Source organism: Heteronotia binoei, chromosome 4 (genome assembly GCF_032191835.1).
Source record: "Heteronotia binoei isolate CCM8104 ecotype False Entrance Well chromosome 4, APGP_CSIRO_Hbin_v1, whole genome shotgun sequence".
Taxonomy (NCBI): domain Eukaryota; kingdom Metazoa; phylum Chordata; class Lepidosauria; order Squamata; family Gekkonidae; genus Heteronotia; species Heteronotia binoei.
In genome coordinates this window covers 33,813,119-33,837,196 of record NC_083226.1, presented here as the reverse complement: position 1 = coordinate 33,837,196, position 24,078 = coordinate 33,813,119, and the positions used below count along the sequence as shown (strand labels likewise).

The following is a 24,078-nucleotide window of genomic DNA, read 5'->3' as shown; positions in this document are numbered from 1 at the left end:
TAAATTCCTTTCTTTCAGTCTTGTGCCCAGTGGAATGTTTGGTCTTGCTAAAGCCAGGTGTCCCTTAGGTATGCTTGCAGCAAAATTAAACTCTGCATAGCATTTATATTTCACTTCAGATGGGGATGTAATTTTATCCTGGTAAGCATTATAATGATGCTGTCTAAAAGCCAGCCTGGTGTAGTGGTTAGAACTGGGAGACCTGGGCTGGGACCTGGGAGAGACAGGTTCAAACACCCACTGTGTTGAAAGGCTAGTTGCTGTCTCTCGGCACACTTCACTTCACAGGGTAGTTGTGAGGGTAAACATGGAAGAAAAGAGGCTGCTGTGTGCTGCCTTGTCTTTAGAACAAGAGTATTATAAAAATTACTAAATTTTAGGTCCATATTTGGACTTTCATATTGCAGACAGGGCCTGGCTTGACCTCGTGGCTAGTGGATGGTTTAGGAAGCTGATGGCAGTCAGAATTTTAACTGGACATATCCTGGGTCACCGCTCAGCTGGTCAGTTACTTTACACAATATACCCTCTCCATGCAGGAAACCACCAAGTACAACAAGACTGAAGTAGACAGATGCATGTTTAGTTACTGGCTGCAGAACAGTAGCCTTGCTGCTCAGCTTCGGTGGGAAAAATAGTCTAGGAAGCTGCTCCCATGTAAACTTTTTTAAAAAGAAGATTTATTGTGTCCATAGATAACCAACAACTTCCTGAGACTTGTGCTGGACTGCAGTGTGGGTGGGGCGTAGTTCAGTGTACGCTTGGGATCCAGATTAGGATGTGTAACCTGCCCTAGAGGTTTACAGCAGGTCAGTGGCAAAACCAAAAATAGTAGCCACGCCCCCTGCTGTCTCATCCTCATTTCTTTAGACCAGGCCTCCCCCCTCCACATGCATTCACTTTGAACCAGAAAGCTAAAGCTCCTTGACAGCACAGGAAGTAATACAGCAAGCCTGCCAGAATGCATTTGCATTCAGTTTTGTAATGACTGCAGAGTTTCACCAAGTTTTAAAGGGGGGGGGGGGCGGATTCTGATAATGTCCAGCTGTTTGGCTGCATTAACTAAATGCTGTTGCTAAAAGATTAAACTGCAGTTGTGCTCCTCGCAGCTGTATGCTGTCAAACTGGGGAAGACTCTTTTAAAACTGTAGTATAGTCATAGCTTTTGTGCCATACTCAGCCTGATAGCATATGAGCCACTTCAGATGGGTTTATTCCTGTGCCCCCAGGGTCATGTGAAATGTGCTTGGCTGTGCAGTAGGAACCCAAACTGTGGTTTCACATAACAACTTTGCCTGTTTGGAAATGGGGTGTAACATCGATGTGGGAAGGAGATGCAGCTTGGACTGAAGCTTCTCTCATTGCCTTGGTGGCATGAGAAAGAGAGGATGAGGAGTGGTTTCCTTATGTTAAACTTGATATAAGGAGAGGTCCAAACTCTCTCTGGTGTAAAGCCCAAGGTGGATAGAGACGAAACAGAAGTTCAGCAACTAACAATATGGAGTCCAGCATGAGCTTTTGTGGCCCAGAACTCACTTCTTTAGAAGCAGTGGGGAGAAAGAAAATATTTGCTTCACATTTTTCCAGACCGATGCAATAGGGGAGGGTAGAAAGGGGAGCAGTTGAGCAAAAAGAGGTCTGGTGTCATAAATCAGGTTTGAGTCTCTTTCAGGGACTGTAATGGCTGGGTTGCTATATAATGGAAGATGAGAGAGGTCAGAGGTTCTAGCTTCTCTCTCCCAAGATGTTTGCACCAAAGTGCAATAAATATTGCACAAAAATGCTGTAAAATATGGTAAACAACAGACTAAGAAAGAAGGGGTTTGAAGCATGAGATAACTTTTTGTTTTGTTTTGCCATCAAGTCACAACTGACTTAGAGCAACCCTGTAGGGCAGGGGTGACCAAACTGTGCCTTGGGAGCCACATGTGCCCCTTTCACACATTTTGTGTGGCTCTTGAAGCCCCCCCCCCCAGCCCATCAGCCAGCTTGGAGAAGGCATTTGTCTCTTTAACTTACTTCTCCAAGCCAAACCAGATGGCAGCTTAGGAAATGCATTTACAGTTAAAGTTGCTTTCTTTCCACCTCCCTCACCCCATCCATCTATCTATCTATCTATCTATCTATCTATCTATCTATCTATCTATCTATCTATCTATCTATCTATCTATCTATCTATCTATCTATCTATCTATCTATCATCTATCCATCCATCCATCTCCCTTCCTCCCTTCCTCCCTCATCTTGCAGCTCTCAAACATCTGATGTGTATTCTCTGTGGCTGTTACGTTAAGCAAGTTTGGCCACCCCTGCTGTAGGATTTTCAAGGCAAGAGGCATTTAGAAATGATTTGCCATTACCTTCCTCTGCATAGTGACTCTGGCATTCCTCGTTGGTCTTCCATCTAGAACTGACCCTACTTTGTAAAGCGTTATGATATGATACAGCATGTGATGAGCTGCTTGTTAAAGTTTCTAAAAAGCAGGTCTTATTGGGTTATTAGAACTTATTACGAGTGAGAAAATCAAGTCTAGGTTTAAAGCAGAAAGACAGAATATGTTTAATTTTTTGATGAGTTCTAATAGAGCAGTTTCATGTTTAGTGTTCTTTTGGCAGCTTTTTTGTAAAAACAGCGACTTTCAGATCTGCAGTCAGGATGTTTAAAATGTTCACCCACTGAGTATCGTGATTTCTAATGTCAGATTTGTATTCCTTCAGATGGGCTGACACACAGCATTAGAATACAAGGATTTTTGAGGAGCAATGGGTGAATTGTCGTCTTGGTTCGCAGTTGGTACAGCATTGACAGGCTCTCTTGGTTTGGAGAACAGTGTATCTTTTTTGAGGAGAAAAATGAAACAAACATCCAGTATTACTTTAAATACAAACAAAAGTTATTCCAGCAGAAATTTTTGTGAGTCAGACTTCATCTCATCAGATGCACAAGAGTGCATATCCATTAGGCTGATACTTTTATGTACCTTTCAGTTTACCTCTCTGTAATCATTTTTTAAAAAAAAACATTTTATTAACAAGAAAAAAGATGGAAAAATACAATACAAAAAGAATACCCATTACAAAGTTTCAGAGAAACAGAAAAGGAAAAAGACTGTTGTTAACTGTCTTGATCCATGATGTTACAAACAGATTGCATCTTTCCATAAATTTATCATCCATTCATTTATACTTTGATTTGTCGCATGACAAATTGTCTTACAGCGGTTAACAAGCTCTTTGCAAGCACTGTATGTAACATACTAAGCCAGTCATAGGATCAAATGCTAAGTCACAGCTCTTCAAATGAAAAATCATAACCCACAATATTGTCATGTGCCTAAGTGGTGTTGGATATATTCATCTTGGAGTATCTCCCTATAACATGGAAATCCAACCTCTTTCCTACTCACACCATCATGTAAAACACAAGATGATTGTTGTAGGGAGAGAAAGCGAAGGGAATTGTAAGTTGCCTTGAAACTCCTTAGGGTAGAGAAAAGCAGGGTATTACAACTACCTCTTTGGGAACTTCAGATTTTATTGCGGGAATGGATGGACAGACAATAACCCCATAAAACATTTGGAAGAAGTACCGTATCTTCTTTATTTGGTTGCAGTTGATTGCAATTTTCAAGTCTTTTCATGAAGAGCGTATGGGGTTAATATTGGAGCTGCTGTGCATGCAAGTCAACGTTGATGATTCATGTGCAGAATCTTGTTTTTATATTTTGAGCAGGAGAAGAATTTCTGGAGGGATTGAGGGTTGATTTGTAATACATCTGAGCATTAGATGGGACAGTTATGAACTCTGGTGACATCTCTTTTCCTAAATATCTTCCACTTTGCTCTGTTATCGTTTTTATAACGTCCTGAAAGCAAAAGATTCAGACCATGGTGTTTAATTTTAGTGGGACTGCCCTTACACAACTTCACAAGACTCCCCCCTCCCCAGTTTTATCTAAAGTTGATTGCAGATTGAATAGATGTTTGATGTAGAAACTTGTCTCATGTGGTGGTAGAAAACAATTCCCAGTGCAACACTCTTTGAACTGTCAGGTAATTTGAGTGCTTAACAAGGTGAAGGATATGGAGGATGTATAGGCTTAACTGTGGAGCATTTGGGTAGATGATCATCCCTCAACAATTGCTCCTGAAAAACTTAAGCCTTTTAAAATATTTACTATGTATTCAGCCTAATTGAAAAGTTCATTATTGTGTGGATGAATATTTATACCTTAGGTAAAAGCCTAAATTGCCTTGGTCATGCTGAGTGCGGTGAACGGATGGATGGGCCATGGGGTTGGAGAGACAGAGCTTTCTTATAACAAAGAGCTTCCATGAACCACTGTACCAGACTGTCAGCTGTGTAATATATCCACCAACTAGAAATCACCACTGATAAATTTCTTCCAAGTTTCCTCCAAGCTGTACCAAACTCTGTATTTGCAGAGAAAGGTACCTTGAGGAAGAACCTGAAGGCTGTGGCCAAAACAGGGCTTTTCCTTTGATGTACCTGACTTGGCCCTGCCAGAACAAGCTATCATGGTCTACTTTACATTCTTTCAAAAACAGCAATAGCAACAAAACAACTTTGTCTTAATAGCACAGGGCATATTAAAATTTGTGCAAATTGTAATGAGATTACATATGCTGCTGAGCTTTTCAGTCCCTCAAAATATCCCCTGGTTTAATGTTTTGCCTGTAAATATTAAAAATTCGCCACTGCTTGTTGACCAACTGAAGTTTTAGTGGATAGGTCTGCATTTTCAAATAAAAATTGCAACAAAAAGAAGATGAGTAGGGTTTTGTACTCTGCTTTGTCTACTTTAAGGAGTCTCAGAGTGGCTTACAATCACATTCCCTTCCTTTCCCCGCAACAAACACCTGGATGAAGAGCTTTGAATGGCTACCAGAGCCCTATGAATCCATGTTTTCTGTGTTTGGTGAATTTCATTTATAACAGCAAGATCTAAATATTTAAAACAGTTGAAAAATGCACCTATAGTTTAATCTTCCATTGCAGAAAGTGTGGGGTTTTATTTATTTACTTTTCTTCCCAGTGGGATGCTGAAATGCCTTTCAGCATTTTTCTTTTTCATCTGCACAATCGCTGCCCTGTGTGGTAGCTTAGACTGATCCAAACTGCTGAGATCTCATGAGAGAGGCGCCCTGACCAGGACAGCCCAGGCTAGCTTGATCTTGGAAGCTAAGCAGGGTCAGCCTTGGCTAGTATTTGGATGGGCTATACCTCTAAATAGGGCTTGCTTTGTAGCAGGAACTCCTTTGCATATTAGGCCACACATCCGATGTAGCCAGTCCTCCTGGAGCTTACAGTAGGCCCTGTATTAAGAGCCCTGTAAGCTCTTGGAGGATTGGCTACATAGGAGGGGTGTGGCCTAATATGCAAAGGTGTTCCTGCTACAAAAAAAGCTCTGCCTCTAAGCAATACCAGGGCTGTAATGCTGAGGGAAGCAATGACAAACCACCTCTTGCCTTAAAAACAAGCCTAGCTCACCACCTCTTAGGATATATCCCAAAAGAGACAGGAGCTGTGGCATTGCTCTCCCTCCGTCTGTGTGTGTTAGCATAGCCGGCCCTTTTGAAAAGCAGCACAGAAAATGATGGCTGTGTTGTGGAACTCTCAACCTCGGTGCATCATATGGATTCTATGATAATATTGGCCTACTTTACAAAACTATAACAATGAGATGATGGGCCCAAGACTTGAGAGGCCAAGCATATGGTTTGCATGCCAGCTGCTGTTTTCAATGCCTTGACTTCCTGCTAAAAACAGATTTCTGGTACTGAGGCTGGGAAAATTTCTTGGAATGCCCATTGGAGACCTAGGGTAGGTCATTCAATGGCCAGATTAGGTAGAAGGCAACTTTATACTTTTGATGAAGTCTGTGCAGTGCTTTGAACTGCTGAGATGCACCATATGAATGCTAATTATTAGTTTTATTATTTGACCCTAGGCTGTAACGGAACAGATTTTAAGTGCTTGCACTGTAGTCTAACAGAACTAATTACTTCTCCTAACAAAACAGAGAAGATTTAAATCAGCAGAAACCCTTGAAAAGATTGGTCATGTGCTCTTTCCATGAGGATTATTAGAAGACCTCTGAACCGAATTGCATAAATTGACTTTGTGATGCCATCTTTGGAAATGATAGGAGCACTGCTGAAAGGGCTTTACAGCGAGGGTGGCTTTGTAGTGCAAAACCTGTGGATTACTTCTGGTTGCACAAATCTTTAAATCTCTAGTAGCAACTCTTTTATAGGCCTCCCACCCACAAAGTCTGTTGTTCCTGTGAGGCTTAACAGCTTTTGTCTGTCCCGGATAGTCTGTTGCTGAGGCACGAGCTTGTCTTTTGTTGTTTGTAATGTTTTTATGGAGCAAGCAAAAGGGGGGGGGGGTATCAACGACATATTTTTGCTGCTCTCCATTCTGATGAGCATTTCCATCCGTTTGAAGTCTATTGCTGAATCTTAGAAGATCAGACTTTTCTTTTTTCCTGTGTCACAGACTGGCGTTTCCTCCCGGGGTGTGAGGGTTCTAGATGTGGCTTGTGTGGAGAGACACGGTGCAGTTTTAATCTGAGTGATTCCCTTTTGAGCCCATTTACTTCACTGTTGTTGTTTTTAAATGAAGTCATTTTGGTTAGGGTTGCACTGACAATGTCTTTTCCAGGTGAATCTGGTACACTTTGAACTGTGTACAGAAGGATGGTACAGGGTCGCAAGGATTTGCAGGTTTGTCTGATGTGTGTTTGCTCAGAAGTAAGTCTTGCTGAGTCCATTGGGAGCCTGCTCCCCAGCATAGTATGCCCAGGAGTGCTCTATTAGTTACACGACGAATAATTGCAATAATGTAGTTTGCTGAACAAGCTTTTTTGGGGTGGGAAAACATTCTGTCCTCCCCATTCTGTTTGCGTATGTGTAATTTTGTGTGTGTGTGTCTGAGGACCAAGTATCTTTGCCCTTTGCACAGTATTCCAAGGCCAGTGTACCCTTAAAACAAGAATCTCATTCCTGTTGCTTTGAGACAAGAATCGCCAGTGGGATGTATCATTGAACGATGTGGTTTTTATCTCTTTTGTTTGCAGGGAGAAGCATTTGTTTGGGTTAATGGTACATCGGCTCATTCCCAGAGCGTTGCCAAGGCCAAGTACGATTTTTTGTTTGGCGGATCAGAAAATGACACAACATCAGAATCTGGTAAGAACTGGTCCCTCCCCCAAGTGATTTCTTCTAACTATGGCTAAGGTTGTGACCCTGCAGTCCGTGTGCATCAGGTCTCACATAACACTTTTTACAATTAACACAACCTTTTTTACATGTGACGTGTGTTAAACAACCCTCTGGAAATTTGCAGATTGTTCTACCTGTGGCCAGCTAGTGCATTCCCTGAAAATGTCCATAGATACATTGCATGGTAGTGTGGTGAGCCACAGTCTGGGTATGAAAGACTCTAGACATATAATGGGTTCTAGCCTATGAAGCCACATCCTGCTTTGGAACAAAAGTCATTACATTGTGTATCTGTGCAAGGTTAAGACATCTGGAGCTCTGGCATGAGTTAACAGTGGAGAAGTGGAGAGAACTCTGCATTACGGTTTTCCGCAGGCATTTATCACTGCAAAGTAAAATATGAAACAGAGATGAACCAAGGGCAAATTCTTTAATCAAAGATTTAGGGAAAGGTCTCTCCAATCGCCATGGCTTAACTTTATCTCTTTGCTGTGTTCACCAGGTTGAACATATGGTTTGCACTATGTCCTAGAGGAGTAGCTTCCACTGGTAACAGTGGCACAGTGGAGTCCTTTTTTCTGAACCCCCCTCCCCTGTTTCAATTGACTGAAAGGAAGAGAAGAAGGCTTAAAAGAACCACAAGGAGGCAAAACTATTGGTCCTGGGCCATTGCCCAAGTAGGTCAGGAAGGGAATAAGTGGCATTAATAGCATACCCTCAAGATACCTCATCTTTGATGACCTCTTAGGTCCCACAACTGACAAATCCTATCTTAGAAAATGTATTTTTGACTCTGATGCCCGACTAGATCGTACCTTAATATTAAAATCAAAAACAGCACCATGGTATAAATTAATTAAACTGGAACACACAAGATCTCCATACTTAGTTAACATTTCTAATCGTGTTCTTAAAGCGAATTTTACCTCCTTACGATTCCAGTCAATGCCAACAGCAGTCATGGAAGGTCCTTTTAACCAAACTCCAGTGGGCCAACGTTTATGCATATTGAGGATTTATGCAATTGAGGATTTACCTCACTATTTACTTTTTTTGTTCGCTCTATTCTAGTCCAAGGGCTAAATTTTTAGATGGAATTCTGTCAGGCCTAAGTGCTTATTCAGTTGAGGAAAAAATAGTATTTCTTTTATCTGATATTGATGTTACTGATACTGATATTAAAGTTTCAGTCTTTGCCCTTGCAGCAAAGAAAATACGTGCCAAGGTGGCAATGCGAAGGGGTAACTTTTAAATTTATGTCTGCATCTTTATTGTTATTGCCATTGTATTGCATCCATTGTTATACTCTTGTTATACCTTACATGATACTTTGTAGTTTTAACTTTTAGTTTACCTTCCTTTTTTCTGAGATTTTTGTAGATTTGTAACAGCCAATGGCTAATTACAATAAATGAACTAACTGACTGGTTACTGGGGTATTTTCTAATTGCAAAAGCTAATGGTGGAACTTTTGACCTCTTATGATCAACTGGGTCTGAACTATAAGTTTCTGTGGTTAGGTGTGCCTTGAAGAATATTGGAAAACATGCATGATATTGTATTCATTGTGGGCCTCACAAGATTGTTGATTTGGATCTCATAACCAGAAAGCACTGATGGTCACCAATCTTCCCAGCTTTTCCCTATCTCCAGCAGCAATTTTCAATCACGGGGAAGTTTATTCTTGAGGTTGTGGTACCTGTATGGAGGAACAGTGGAAGGGATGGGGAGGGGGAAGGGGTAAAATCGCCCTTCTCCCTTTGTTCCATCCGTGCATTGCTTTAACAAAAGAGAGGGGAGAGGCAGATACTGCCCTCTTTCCACTGCAGCCCCCTGACCTGCAAAGCTATTGGACCACGTGGGTCTTTTGGATCCAAGGGTTTAACTTTCCCCCGGGGGTTAGAAAGGATTGCCAGAAGTAAAGGACCATGAGAAAGGTGTGCAACAACTAGCCTCTTGCACTGATGGATAATGGGATCCAGTCCATTCTCTAACAAGATAGCATGTACAGCAGACAAAATTATTGCAAGTACATCAGAGTTTGTCCACAGCAAATGTGAACAGTGTATGCAATGAAAAACTTGCATGTGCATGTATTGAAGAGTCATGGCTCAGTGCTTCTGTGTGGTTTTAAATGTGCTGCTGTGTTATCTGTGCAACATGCTTATGGTCGTGAATGCCCTATTTCATAAATAACTCATAGAAATGATGTCTTCTATGTGAAGTATGGTGTCATTCTGCGTTTCTCTTTCTAAGCTTATTTTGGAACTAAGTGTGTGTGTGTGGTGGGTGTTAAAAGTCTTGGAGAAATGGACTTGCTATAGTTCAGTGTTCTGTCTGCCTTTCCTGATATCCAGAGACCAAACCATTAATATAGTTTCTTCATCTGTATCCTTCCTTTCTCCCTAGCAGGGAACAAAAGCAAATTATGCTATTTTTTGCTTCTCAGACTTCTCAACAACCTGTGAAATAGGGTAGGCTGAGATTGTATGACTGGCCCAAGGTACAGCAGGGATTCAAATCTAGGCTCTCTCAGACCCTAATCTTGTGTTTTTCTCCCCTCCCCTCCCCTCCCCTTTTTGTGTGTGTGTGTGTGTCGCTTTGCCTGGAAGTCTTGGTGACCTCTGGTGACTCCTACCAAGGCATGGAGAACATTCAGAGAAGTGGCTTGATAGCCTGCCTCCACCTCCTGATGCCTGGTATTCTCTGGATTTTTACCCTTACAAGTACTTGGCCGGGGTCAGCCCTTCTTGGCTTCCAATGTCTGATGAGAACCAGCTCACCTGAGCTATGCAGGTCAGGGCTCTCAGACCCTGCTCTGACACTCTGACTGCTATTCTAACAGGGTTTGGGTCTGAAGCTTCCAGAGACTTCAAAAACTCAATACTCATGTTTTGGGGGACAGAAATTCAGAACAGGACAGAAGGACTGAGGGGGGGGGGGCGCTCAGATCCCCACTGGCATTTTCCAAAACTGAAATGGGCCTGGGGAGCCCATATTTTAGCATTGGGGCAAGCACAGATGTATAGATACATTCATCCCAGTGGAGCATATAGTGGCTTTATGTTGCCATTTCAGATCTGGAGAGCACCATGCTTAATACCGTTGTGTATCATACCATCATGAAAGGCTTTATACCTGCACTTCTGTTAAAATATGAACCAGACCCCTGCATGGTTAAGAAGTGAATCTGGAAATGGAACTGGCAGTGCAAATCTAGTTTGTCCTTAATAGTACATGTAACATGTCAGATATGATGTCACAGCGCTGTGCGTTACTCTCTGTTCCTCATGGTCCAATATCAGTGGTAGGGAGGAAGCAATGGAAAGCATGTGGGCATAATCGGCTGCATTCAGTCAGACCATACAAGGAAGTGTGGGGAAAGATATGGATTGTTAGAAGCCCAGCCTCCCTCATAATTTAATTAAAACTGAGCCATCAGTAGAAATGGCAGTGTGCTAGGAATGTGGATTGCTAGGATATGCTTGCTTTTTTTTTGTCATCAGCTCTGATCAAAAGGGTTTTGTAAGTTTTTGAAATATACAACTTTTAAAAACAGGGAAATTGAAATCTACATCCCATCTGATGAAAAAATGAGCAAAAAAGGCTGTTGGCAAATCTTTTTTTTTTTAAAGCTAGTATACAAAGTTTAAAATAAAATTAAAAAAATAAAACCAACTGTTTTGAACTGATGCACAAAATGCAAAAATAACTCCCGTTGCCAAAACACACATCAACAAGGAGATCAGACATGTTTTGCTGCTGTGAAGACTTCATTAGGGTTTAAAGAGAAAATTAGTAGTCTCAAAAAATAAAACTTCCACTTAATCTGCTCTAATGTTTGTAAACAAGTTAACAGATGTCTTCAGAAATCCTTCAGCATATATTAACATCCACAGGGCAAGTCAGAGATTAGAATGAGTCATCTGTTGTCAGCAAAGTGTGGCTGCTTCCTCCACCCTAAAGGATCCTTTCTCCTAAAGCAGCTCTTCCGCTGGTGAAGGAAAAGGAAAGGAAAGGTTCCCTGTGCAATCACCAGTCGTTTCTGACTCTGGGGTTACATTGCTTTCACAACGTTTTCATAGCAGACTTTTTACAGGGTGGTTTGCCATTGCCTTCCCCAGTCATCTATGCTTCCCCCCCAGCAAGCTGGGTACTCATTTTACTGACCTCGGAAGGATGAGTCAGCCCTGAGCCGGTTACCTAAAAACCCAGCTTCCACCGGGGATCGAACTCAGGTCGTGAGCAGAGCTTAGGACTGCAGTACTGCAGCTTTAACACTCTACGCCACTGGGCTCTTAACTCCGCTGGTGAAAGAGTTACTTAAATTGAAGGAAGGCTTGTCAGGGTAGTAGGATACAGGCCAGAAACTGCAGATGATCCATTCAGACCATACCTGACTTGTGTTCTGTCAGAAACTTGTTTAAAAGTTTACCTAAAAGTAAAGTTACATGATCTATAACAGGGTGGCCAAACTTGTTTAATGTAAGAGCCACATAGAATAAACGTCAGATGTCTGAGAGCTGCAAGACATGAAGTCAGTTGTTTGAGAGTAGGAAGGAAAGAAGGACAATAGATGGGGAAAAGGAGGGAGAGAGAGATGGAAAGAAAGCAACTTTTGACTTTAAATGTGTTCTCCAAGCTCCAGTTGATTTAAAAAGAGAAATGCCTTCTCCACGCTGGCTGATGAGGTGATGGGGCTTTGAGAGGCACACAATATGTATGAAAGAGCCACATGTTACTCCTGAGCCCAGTTTGGCTACCCCTGATCTATAAAGTGCATAGACAAAATGCTGGTTCTAATCAATGTATCAAAATATATTAATTTTTTTAAAAATGTAACTGTTGTACCCAAAATGATTTTAGATGTTGATCTTGCTCTGAGGGTTGTCAAGCCTGTGCATTTGTTATTGGTGTGATTGTCTCATCTCTGTGGTTTCCCTATAAAAGTTGTAGATTTCTGCTTTACCCTTGTAAGATTGACAGCCATCTTGAACAGGCAACATCCTTTTGGGTGCTTGTGTCCATGTGATTTACTTTAATAAAAGTTTTTTTGGAGGGAGGGAATATAGGCTCTTGAGTGGACTTCCCCTTATTCTGAAATTGTGCTCTGTGGTACTTTGTTTTGGGTAACTTTTGGTAGGGGTGGAAAGTGCTGTCAAGTTGCAGCTGATTTATGGCGACCCTTGTGGAATTTCCTAGGCATGAGATGTTCAGAGGTGGTTTGTCATTGCCTGTCTCTGTGTTGTGGCCCTGGTATTTCTTGGTGATCTCCTATCCAAATACCAACCAGAGTTGACCCTGATTAGCTTCTGAGCTCTGATGAGATCAGGCCAGGACAGTAACACTTGGGGTACCTGATTTTGTTAAATTTGATTAATGTGTTGGGTGTACTATTCATTTAGTTAAGATCCAGCCACTTATATTTTGTTTTGTACCTTGTACATTTTATTTATTTTATATATTTTCTCCTTTTTCTCCCTTCTGGAGACCCCAAGCATCATTAAAACATCATTCTCCCCTCTTCCATTTTATTCTTACAATGTTGTGAGGAGGAGTTCCTCTGTGAGGAATGGTAGGTTAAGAGAGTGTGGCTGATCCAAGATCACCTCAGTGATCTTCCATAGCGACATAGAGATTTGAACATAGATCTCTCAGTCCGTAGCCTGGCCTGTCTCCACAACACCATGCTAGCTCATTTTTATGTCTTTTCCTTATGGAAAAAAATTGTGTGCTCTTTGGCTTTTGAAGTGTTACAAAAACCTGTAGACAGAGGAAGACAAACATTGTGGTTAACACTAACTCCATACTGTGCATAAAATGGAGCATGTAAGCAGAGATGACTGGTGCGCACTTCTCTCCTGTGTGAGTGTCTCGGATCATGAGGTAACGGTTGATATTGCCCATGCTCCATCAACAGCCCTCCCTTCTCCTGACTATTGGGCAGTTATTTCTGGTTTCAGTCCTTGTTTGAATATTTGGCCAAACTTGACAACTGTGGAAAAAGTCACCCCCCTCCCTGCTGACCCCCTCCCTTTCTTGGACATGGAAGAAAGAAGTCTAGGCAAAGAAAACCAAGGGCACATTTATTCAGAGGAAAGGGAGAAGAAAGGGGCTATTGATTCATTAGCACAAATTCTGTAACTTTGGCATTCAGACTGAGGAAAACTCTGAAGTGCCTCATAAGAAATATTTATGGACTGCACAGCTTGGCTCGTGCTTTGTGGAGTTTTCAAAAGGATACATGTTTATGGAAAAAACTTTTGAAAAAAACCCTGAAATATCATTCACCCTCTGTTAGCGCTGCACATAGAACATAACCAGTATGATCCTCAGAACACACGTAGAAGGATGATGGCTAGACCGCAGAATGGGAGAGCTGTCCATCAGTTCAAGAAATTCTCATATTTTCGTTATCTGCTAGTTTAACTCATTTACTAGCTTAAATAAATTAGCACATGACTCCTGTGGTCTTTCAGCACCATTGAAAGTGTGAGGCAGCTTAATAAACCAAGGATACTTCATCGTGAAAAGGAAAGGTGTGTCTCCCTCTCCCTTCTTTTTTCGTACTATATTAGGGCAATGCACCACTTAAAAAATAATAAACATAAACTGGATCAAACTAAACTGGAGTTTGGAGACCCCAGCAGGGCCACCAGGCCTTTGTGAAGACAGAGGAATGAGCCCATCTGACTAACACAGAAACTCATTGGACATATGGACATATGAAGCTGCCTTATACTGAATCAGACCCTTGGTCCATCAAAGTCAGTATTGTCTACTCAGACTGGCAGGGTCTCAGGCTGAGGTTTTTCACACCTATTTGCCTGGACCCTTTTTTGGAGATGCCAGGGATTGAACCTGGGACCTTCTGCTTCCCAAGCAGATGCTCTACCACTGAGCCACTGTCCCTCCCACATTGCTCTTGTTTTCTAGGAATGGGGGACAGAGAATGAAATTGGTTCCCCTCACTTTTGGTTGGTAGAAGTTGGCTAAGTGGTAGCAAGGAGTAGTATAACCCTAATATCATAATCATAGTTCTTTCCAAAATAAACCTGAATTACTTTGCACCCTATTTTCCAATTCAGACAATTCCACCTTGGATATAAGGAGATACAATTATCTGTCAATAGACAATACACGTGTGGGCCTGCGATACTTGAGGGGTGATTCCCTCTACTTTCATGCTAGGCCCAGTGTGACTCAAGAGCTTTCCCACTGTTGGTGACATACTCCACATGGGTCCTGGGCTGTATTGTTGCCGACGGTCCCAGCACGACTCTTGGGTTGGGCTGCTGCTGGCAACATGCCCTGTGTGGCTCTTGGGATGCATGGCTGCTGCTGGACCCAGCAGGATTCCCGGGCTGCTCCACCAGGCCCAGAGAGGCTCCCAGGCTGTGCCACCACTGAGCCCAGTGAGGCTTCTAGGCTGGGCTACTGTCTCTAGGTCCAGCATGGCTTCCCAGTCCATCCACCACCCAGACTGGGCCCAGCGAAGGTGCTTGACTCCAAAGTTGACTTCCAGAGTATTTAAACCCCTATATACTTTTAAAAAAATAAACATTTCAGATTTTTTTTCCTGCAAACCTGGTAGTCTCCCAAGTTTGCTGAAAAGTCTGTTTAGCAGTCCCTGTAGCCCCAATCCATGTATTTAACTATCCACAGAGGGTGGGGGGGGGGAGGGGCACATGTTACTAATAGTAGTTTTCAGAAAGTTTTATTAGTTTTAGAAAAAGATAGGGATGGGGAATAGGCACAATACATACTGGTATTATTTTGCATAAGAATACTTTCAAAAAGCTTAATTCTACAATATTTTCTTTACATAAATTGTCCCCTATTATTTTGTCTCAACTGTACATAATCCATTTTCAAATTTTATAGTATACACCTTTTGTTAAAATTAGTAATTTTGACAATTCCAGTAAAGGTAATAATTTTATAATATAAAATACAGGAAAAAAGAAGGAAAAAATGAGTTCACACCATAGAATCTTAAGAGTCTTGATTGTTTAACCAGGCATAAAATTTCATCCAATATTTTCTTGCTTCTTCTTTAGATTTCCCAGCCAACAGCTGGGATAAAAACACCAGCTCTGCTGTTTCCAAAACTTTTCCTACCAAGTCCATTTTTGTGGAGATTTCCTGAGATTTCCATCTCTGCGCCAAAAGAATCCTAGCTGCTGTGTTAAAGTGCGCCAACAAGTGTCTCATTTCTTTGGAATAGTCCTCAGGAAATATGTTCAATAAAAATAGTTCTGGTTTGAAATGGATCTATGTCTTCATGATCTTCTGTAGCATTTCATGCACCATTTTCCAGTAGTCTTTCACACACTCACATGTCCACCACCTATGGTAAAAGGAACCAATCTGTTTAGTACATTTCCAACACTTGTTGGACATATTGTCATAAATCTTACACAATTTCTGTGGGGTCAGGTACCATCTATAAAACATCTTATATAGATTTTCTTTGAAAGTTACTGACCTAGTTAATTTAACGTTAAGCTTCCACAGTCTCTCCCAGTCTTCTAACGTAATACTGTAAACAAAATTTTTTGCCCATTGGACCATACAATCCTTTACAACTTCATCTTGTGTCTTCATTTGAAGTAGATATGCATATAATTTAGAGATTAACTTTTCTTGTGGACCCAATTTTTTTTTGTCAAATACACATTGTTCTGTATTAAAACCTGTCACCTTGTCTTTGGCATATCTAGATTCAACTTGCATTCTCAACCACCAATTCATTTTGATATCCACCTTTTCCAGTTCTTCTTTGGTTTTCAGTTGGTTGACTTTTCCCAATAAGTTGTCATACCAATAATTCTGATTTAGTTTAAGGAGATTTGGATGGGTAAATGTTTCTACTGGAGAAATCCATCTTGGAATTTTTTGGTAAATTCTAGTCTTTAACCATGACCACATATGATACAAGGATTTTCGAAACCAATGATTCTTAAAATGGGAGTGGCCTTCAAGTCTTTGATACCACAAATATGCATGCCACCCCATAGTCAAATCATGTCCTTTTAATAGCAATTGTCTCTTGACATTCAAAAGTATCCAGTCTCTTATTCATAAAAGTGCAGATGCTTTATAGTATAACTGCCAGTCTGGGAGGCCCATTCCTGCTCTTAATTTAGAATCCCTCAGTGTCTTTAGTTTAATTCTAGGTTTTTTGCCTTGCCAAACATATTTGGCAACCATCTTCTTCAGTTCTTGAAAAAAATCCACTATTTAAAACTACTGGAATGGTTTGAAACAGAAATAGTAATCTTGGTAGAATATTCATCTTTATTAGGGCTATTCTTCCCATTAAAGATAAGTTCAAATCATGCCATTTTTCCAAATCTTTTTTAATTTCTTTGAGTAGTTTGTCATAGTTATCTGCTTTTAGGTTGCTGCATCTCTTTGAAATAACACCTAAATATTTAATTATTTTTTCATACAAAAATCCTGATTTTTGCTGGAAGGATTGAATTTGTTCCATTGTCATATTCTTTGTCAAAAATGTTGTTTTATGATAATCTTTAATCCTGCATAATAGCCAAATTGCTTGGTCTTATTTATAAGACAGTCAATTGAGTCCATCGGTTGTTCTAGTATAAAGACTAAATCATCAGCAAAGGCTCTGAGTTTATATTGTTCATCTTTTATCACAGCTCCCTTTATGTTTGCATCTTCCCTTATTTGGTTATTCAACATCTCTAAAGATAGATAAAAAGTAGAAGTGACAATGGGCAGCCTTGTCTTGTACCTTTTTGAATATTAATAACATCTGTTAGTTCGCCATTCACTGTCACCCTTGCATTTTGTGAGGAATATATTGCTTCTACTGCTCTCAAAAAATTTTCACCACACTCCATGACTTTCAATTGTTGTAACATAAAATACCAAAGGACATTATCAAAGGCCCACACATTACTAATAGTATATAGGTTAGGATTGGTGGGCCTTTTGCTATGGTAAGAAGGCTCTCACAACCTGTGTTGCCTGCCACTGCTGTGAACAGTCTCAAAAAAATGTAACAGAAATTGGTGTTGTGTGTGCTGTTATGTCACATCTGGGGGGGAAAGTAAGTGATGAATAGCTCTAGACATTGCCACATAGAATCTCCAGTGATTCCTAGAGCGACCTGACATTGATGTCATGGCACACACAATGTGATTGCCCTCCATGTCCCTGCCCCCTAAGCTTCCACCAAGATAGTAGCTAATTTTGTTTTTACACTAAATACTGCAAGTTCAGTGTGAGACATTGGTCTTTTTATATTTCTATAAGCAGCAGTAAATGTTTCTCCAGGCCCTTTCCAACTTCTGTTCAGTCGGCCTTGGCTACCCCAAAATTATTACCCGATAAAGAAGTTTATTGTTGTCTCAGGTGCAAAATTTCTCTTAATGCAGGGGTGAGATTTTTTAGAATATGGGCCAAGGGGTCTTTTGAATTGAGGCCTTATGGAATCGTCTGTCCTCTTGAGACCTGATTTTACAGACCATATACAGACAATATTTTTTTTAAAAACGTTTTTCTTAGACTTGCTATGGTTCTAATGGTGACTTGCTATAAATGAGGGTAACTTTCATGGGATATTTGCAGACTGCTGTACATTTTTGAAATGGGGCTGTCTTGGTGCATTGTGGGTGTTAATGAAGGAGGAGAGGGAAGGCTTGGAAGCTCGCAGAAAATGTTAAATCAAAGTGAGAGTCCCTGCATTGCTAAAGTTTGAGAACTACTGGATTGAACTGATCAAAATTTGCTGACTGTCTCCCCCTCCCTCCCCCCAAGAATTAAATGAGCTTAATAGGTTGGCCAGATCTATTATTTGCTGTCAAGTCACAGCTGATTTATGGCAACTCCATGAACTTTTCAAGGGAAAAGACCTTCTGAGGTGGTTTGTCCTTGCCTGCCTCTGCATACGAAGCCTAACTTCCTTGGTGGTCTCCCATCCAAAAACTAACCATGGCTGACCTTGCTTAATTTCCAAAATCTGATTAAATTGGGCCAGCATGGGCCATTACATGCATAGGATACTTTTTGTTAGCCAGTTTGCTCTCAGGCTTTTAAAAAGATTATCTTAAATACGTGCTGTAAAACTGCAATGAAGGTGCTTCTGAAGAAAAAGGACAGCGCCTCTGTAAGGTGAGTTATTTGAGTAATGAAGACTATCACTCAGTGCAGAAGGAAGGGTCATCTTGAATACTTTTTCTTCTTCATTCACATTGGGGAATATGTCCTATTTATAGTAGTGCAACAAAAGACTTCAAATCTTAATTTTGACTGAATTCAATTGAGAAAATAACATATCCTGCCCCCTACTCTAATCCGATGCGGTATGTGACATGCACTTACTCCATTGTGGCCCATCCTTCACTGATTAAAAAGCCAATGTAGAGTGTGTTCTTTCATTTATGGAAATTCTTGAAAAGCCTGACTGTCCTAATATGTTGTTAGCTGTCTGAAATATGTTTCAGTGATCTGTTCAGGGCTGGCCCTAGATTGTCTGGCACCCTAAGCAAGGCTAACTTCAGGCTCCCCCCCCCCCCCGATAATATCAAGTCACATGGGAGGCACCCAATATGGCACCCCCAGAAGGCTGGCCTCCTAGACAATCACCTAGTTTGCCCAATGGCAGGGCCAGCCCTGGATCTGTCTACTCCACAGTGTCAGTGTGCATGTATTTTTTTGGGATATAAGTTAAAGATAAAATTCATGAATTCCTTGGTTAGAGACTTAATGTCTGTAGACCCTGAAGTTTAGGGCTGCCAATTCTGGGTTGAGAAATTTCTGGAGATTTGGGGGCAGTGCTTGCATAGGATGCAGTTTGTGGATGGAGCTCAATGGGGATATGATGTCATAGAGGCCTCCCACCCAAGCTGCCATTTTCTCCAGAGGAGCCAAGCTCTGTCATTCAAAGATCTGTTGCAATTCTGGAATATCTCCAGGCCCCTCCTGAAGGTTAGTAGTCTTACTTGCAGCAAAAGGTAAACCTTAAAGACTGACGGGTATAGCAACGTTTTAATAAGGCATCTCTCAAAAGTAGAGAGGAAGGAAAAATAATGATAGGCACTTGCTAGGGCTGGGTACCTGAAGGGATACTTGGCAAGTATACCAGCAGTTATTGTTGACAAAAAAGCTATAATAGTTTGCTCTTCTAGGTGAAACTAAAAACCAAGGCCATGTAACACCTTTGATTAAGACCAACCAAAATAACAAAACACAATGTGCAAATTTTCAGGTTCTCCAGAACTATTGGTGGTAGGAGCTCTTTCAGAACTCCTACCCCCTGGGGGGTGGGGGGGTGAGGAGGGTCATTTGTATTCAAGGTCATGGTTAGAACAATCTCTCCTGTTCCTCTGCTTTCAGATCTTGTTTTTAACAGACAGACTGTTAACAGTTCTAGAGACAACTGGAAAGCTTGCATGCTGCCTTGTGTTGTTTTATGGCTGCCAGCCTCAAGTTGGGTCCTGGAGATCTCCTATAATTACAACTGATTTCCAGACAACAGAGATCAGTTCCCTTGGAGAAAATGGCCAGTCTTTGGCATTTATACTCCACTGAGGCCCCTCCCCGGGTGCCACCCTCAAATCACCAGGCATTTCCCAAGCTATAGTTGGCAGCCCTCAGTTGTTTTGATTCGGTCTTTATTAACAGGTAACATGTGGCTTTTATTTTTGGCTTGCATTATGGGCCCACAAAGCTGCTTACTGTGTTGGTAGGAGCTCAGCTGAGTTACAAAGCCATTTTAAAGTTACATTTGAATGGATTTGTCACAGGAAGGAGGGGGCTGCTGTGACTAGAGCACTAAGGCCCAGAATCTTTTGTTTGTTGTGTGCCTGACCGATTAATTCAGGGGTGGATTCTAATCTGCAATTAAATCTTTAAGGTGATTAGTCACTGATTACTTTATTAAAGCTTGGAGCCCTACTTTACTAAGGTTTAGCAACCAAAAGATTTGCTCATATACTGCCAAAGAGGCTAAATGTGATTAAGGGCATGGTGTGCTAAATATGGATTTTTTTGGGGGGGTTGTCTTTTCATACATTGAGCTAGTTTCACAAGAAGACAAACTTATTAACAGGTGGAAGACCAACAGCAAAGTGAGTTTCCTTTTTTGTTTTTAAGACACTGGCTTGCATGGTCTTTCCGTTTTCTATATAGTTCGGATTTTAGATATTATGGTTGGTAAGCTTTAAATGGTGTATATGTCAACTAAAGCTTTAGAGGATCAGTTTAATAGCTTTACAAGGTCTATTTTTAATTCATGGGGCAGAATGTTAAGGGCATACTTGCTCTTTATTTTCTTTTTTTAAAAAGTCTATTTTAGTACTAGCATGTGATTGCAGTAAGGTGTAAGACAAATAAGGTTAACTACGATTTTCCTCTCTAGCAATGAATGGCAATTGATGCTTTTCTCTCTTTCTTCAAAAAAAGCACCCACTGAGGTTTTGGTACTATTTATTTACACTTGCTGCTGCTGCTTCATTAGTCTGGGAATCTTGGATTTCCCCGGCTTGAAACCTTGGAGAGCCATCTCAGTCAGAGGACAAACAAATGGGTCTTTGGTGGCTAAGATCTTATGTTGGTTTTGTATGCAGCGGAAGGCATAAAGGTGATCTGTTTTTGAAACTGGACCATCTTTTGGTTTTAATTTGTCTACTTAGCTCATCTTTTGTCACATGCCTAGAGCCACTATGGATGGTTGGGAAAGGAGGGGTATTAATATATACTGAGCTTGACAGATTGAGCAGCAGCCTGGTTGACAGATTGAGTTTAGCCCAGGATCAGCCTGGTCAGTACTTGGATGGCGTTGCTTTGCAGAGGAAGGCAACGGCAAACTACCTCTGCTCATCTTTTGCCTGGAATGCCCCATAGATGGAGTTGCCCTGAGTCAGCTGTGATGGAACAGCATGTTCTTCTTCTTGATGGACTGAAAGTTTGATTCAATATAAGCTGCTTTATGTATTCAAGCTTGGTGTTGGAGTTCTCCAGGTGGGACAAAATAGTGCTGTAGCTTTTCCTCTGGGAGGTGAAGGGTGTTTCCAAAGCTAAGGAGGCTTATTTATGCTTCCTCACAACCTAGCATCACTGACCCTCTTTGGGCAGCCATTTCTAGGGTGTGTGTACTGGCTAGCTTCTTTTTGTGAGCAGGCCCGTAGCCAGGGATTTCAAAAGTCAAGAGGCATAAATAATAGTGGGGGGGCACTTAGTGACCCCCTCCCCCTGCTGCCGCCACTGACCCTGCCACCGCCACTGGGACTCAGGGCATGCAAATCAGAGCACCTGTTCTTCCCTCCTCTCCTACTCCTTCCTTTAAATTGTGTGGGAGGCTGATGGCTCCTCCTGCCACCTCTCCAGTGTGATTTAAATAGCCCTCCCTCTCCCCCCCACTGCCACCTCCTGAGGGGCCATGTGGCTGAAAACTGAGAGGGTGGAGGCCACCTCCTCCTTCCCACATGGAAGTGTGGGAAGGGGGAAGGTTGGGGGCCCTGGGGCACCCTGACAGGAAGTTGGGGCAGAGCCCTCACAAGTCCTCCTGTGGCTACAGGCCTGTTTGTGAGACTTCCACAGCTAAACATGTTTAGCTGGAGCTCAGGGTGTTGTGTCAGGATGGAATGGCTAACCCAGAGAAGGTTGGTTTGGGGTTTTCATGGGCTTTAGGTGACTCTTTTGCCTTTGGTGCAGCCTCTTTTTCTTCTAACTCACCCCTTCCATTTGGCCCCTTTCCTCAACTACTCCCTTTTCCATTTCAGTCTGCTTGCTCTGGTCATAAGAAAGCATACACAAATTTTGCTTTCTTGGTTACCTTTTATTACATTGTGTAAAACAAGAGAAAAGAAAATATGCCTTCAAATATTTTATTTGCAATGCTATTCAATTGGCACTGTAAAACCAATGTAAGTGTTCAGAAATAGTCTCGGTTTCAGAGTCCACAAAAAAGTGTCTTCGCCCTCATTGTCAGAAGCAAGGAGTCCAAGCAATGTCATTTGAAATGCTACATCAGTTGAATGATGTCAATGTACTAAAGGTTTTTATATAGAACTATCCAACAGAATGAAAGGAACTTAATTTTATCACTCAACACTGAATCAAAGCAGCTGCAATTTACTTAATCCAAGAAAAATAATGTTTTTAGTGCTGAGAAATGCACTAAACCAATCTTGATGCAACAAATTTAACTCTGCAAAAAATATCACAATCCAAATGTTTAGTTTTTTTGTTTTATACATGTATCTTGGCTTTAAAAATTGATTTGTATTATCTTTTCACTGTGTACTGCCTTGAAGGCCCTAACTGGGTACAAAAATGGCTAAGTATATTTTTTGCCTGTGTGTTCCCATCAGGATCAAGATGGAGAAGAAGCCATAAGGAAGCTCCTCTGATGCATTATCTAGTTGTGGCAACTACATTGAAACAGATTAGATAGCGTGTAGATGAGGCATGTTGGTCTGAGTTGGAGCTTTCAGGTTGTGGCAGATGCTGAAAGGCCACTTTCCACTTCTGTTGTTTTTTGGGGGGAGAATAAATGTGATGTAGCCCACCCCCCATTCCTTTCCTTGGCCAGAACTGTCTGCAGCATGCATTACCACAATTTCAGTGGTAAGGAGAGCAAGGTACAAAGAATGCCTGCGGGTTTTTTTTCCCCTTGAACAATGGCTTGCACTGCTTTGCCATCATTATTATGCCACTGGCCACCAACAGTAGAAGTAGACACCAACAATACATACCTAGTCTACAATACATACAATGTCACCTAGTCTAACAGAATGCTTGCAAAACTTTTTCCCGTTTTGTCTGTGAAATTCAAAACAAAACAATTTAAAACAACAAGCAACCTGATGTCCCTTGATCCGCTATTTACAAAAAGATGAGTGTGTTTGATTAATGTGAGTAAATTGTCCTTCAGCTGGAGCTTCTTAAAGCTTTCATTCTCCCAAATAATGCATCACCATGAAATTGGGTTGCAAAGTCAAACTCAGGAAATATCTGGGGACTTTGGAGCTGGGAGACTTTCCCATTCCCAATAAATAAAAATACAGCTGTGCAGTTCTCCTGAATACATTCTTCATTTCCGTGTCCTCTTTTTTGCCTTTTTTGTTCTCCAGCAGTTACACTTCCACTAAATGAAAGTGAACATGCATACACTCACTCACTAGGCAGCCAAGATAAACAGTTTGCATGCCCACACTTTTGTCATCTCCCTGGGGCAATTGTATACATAGCTTTACTCACCAGAGTTGCTGAATGTAACAGTCTGCTATATTTCAGCCAATTTAAGGAGAGAGAGATCTAGGGGGTGAAGTTTTCCTCTATCTCATTGAAAGGTTCTAGTCAACTCTTTACTATCCCCTTTATTATACAAACAGCTTCTGAAAGGAATGTAAAATAAACACAAGGACTGGGTTGTCTCTCATATGGCTCTGCCTGCTTGCCTCCTCTGCAGCTTCAATCTCCCTAAGATTTAAAGGCACACACACCCCTCTTCCAAAATGCAAACAGTTTGCTAATTTCTAGACCTGCCTGAGATATAAAGGCACATTGGGGCTGTTGGGGTGGGGCTTCTCTCTGCTGGCCAGCCAGCTGGCAAGCCTACTATGAAGTAATAAAGCTAACATTCTCCCTTTTCCTGTGGTGTGAAATTCAAAATGTGGGAAAAGAAACACCATTATTTCACAGCACAGGGTGGGCCCTGGCATCTACCCTACCTGTTGTTGAAGCTGGCACTGAACACAGAAGTGATCTTTGGGAACCTAGACCAGTTGCCTTCAATCTTTCCAGAGCTGCAACCATGTGGCAGGAAGAGCAAGAATTATGACCTTGGAAGAG

At 41.4% G+C, this 24,078-nt stretch overlaps 1 protein-coding gene across 1 annotated transcript in view; it reads left to right on the top strand.

Annotated features, from left to right (window-relative positions):
• Positions 1 to 24,078, top strand: part of PSD3 (pleckstrin and Sec7 domain containing 3) — a 204,722-nt gene that overhangs the window by 5,298 nt on the left and 175,346 nt on the right. Inside the window, exon 2 of the mRNA XM_060237095.1 lies at positions 7,104 to 7,215. Coding sequence (XP_060093078.1) covers positions 7,104 to 7,215 — 112 coding nt within the window. The remainder of the gene's footprint in view (positions 1 to 7,103; positions 7,216 to 24,078) is intronic.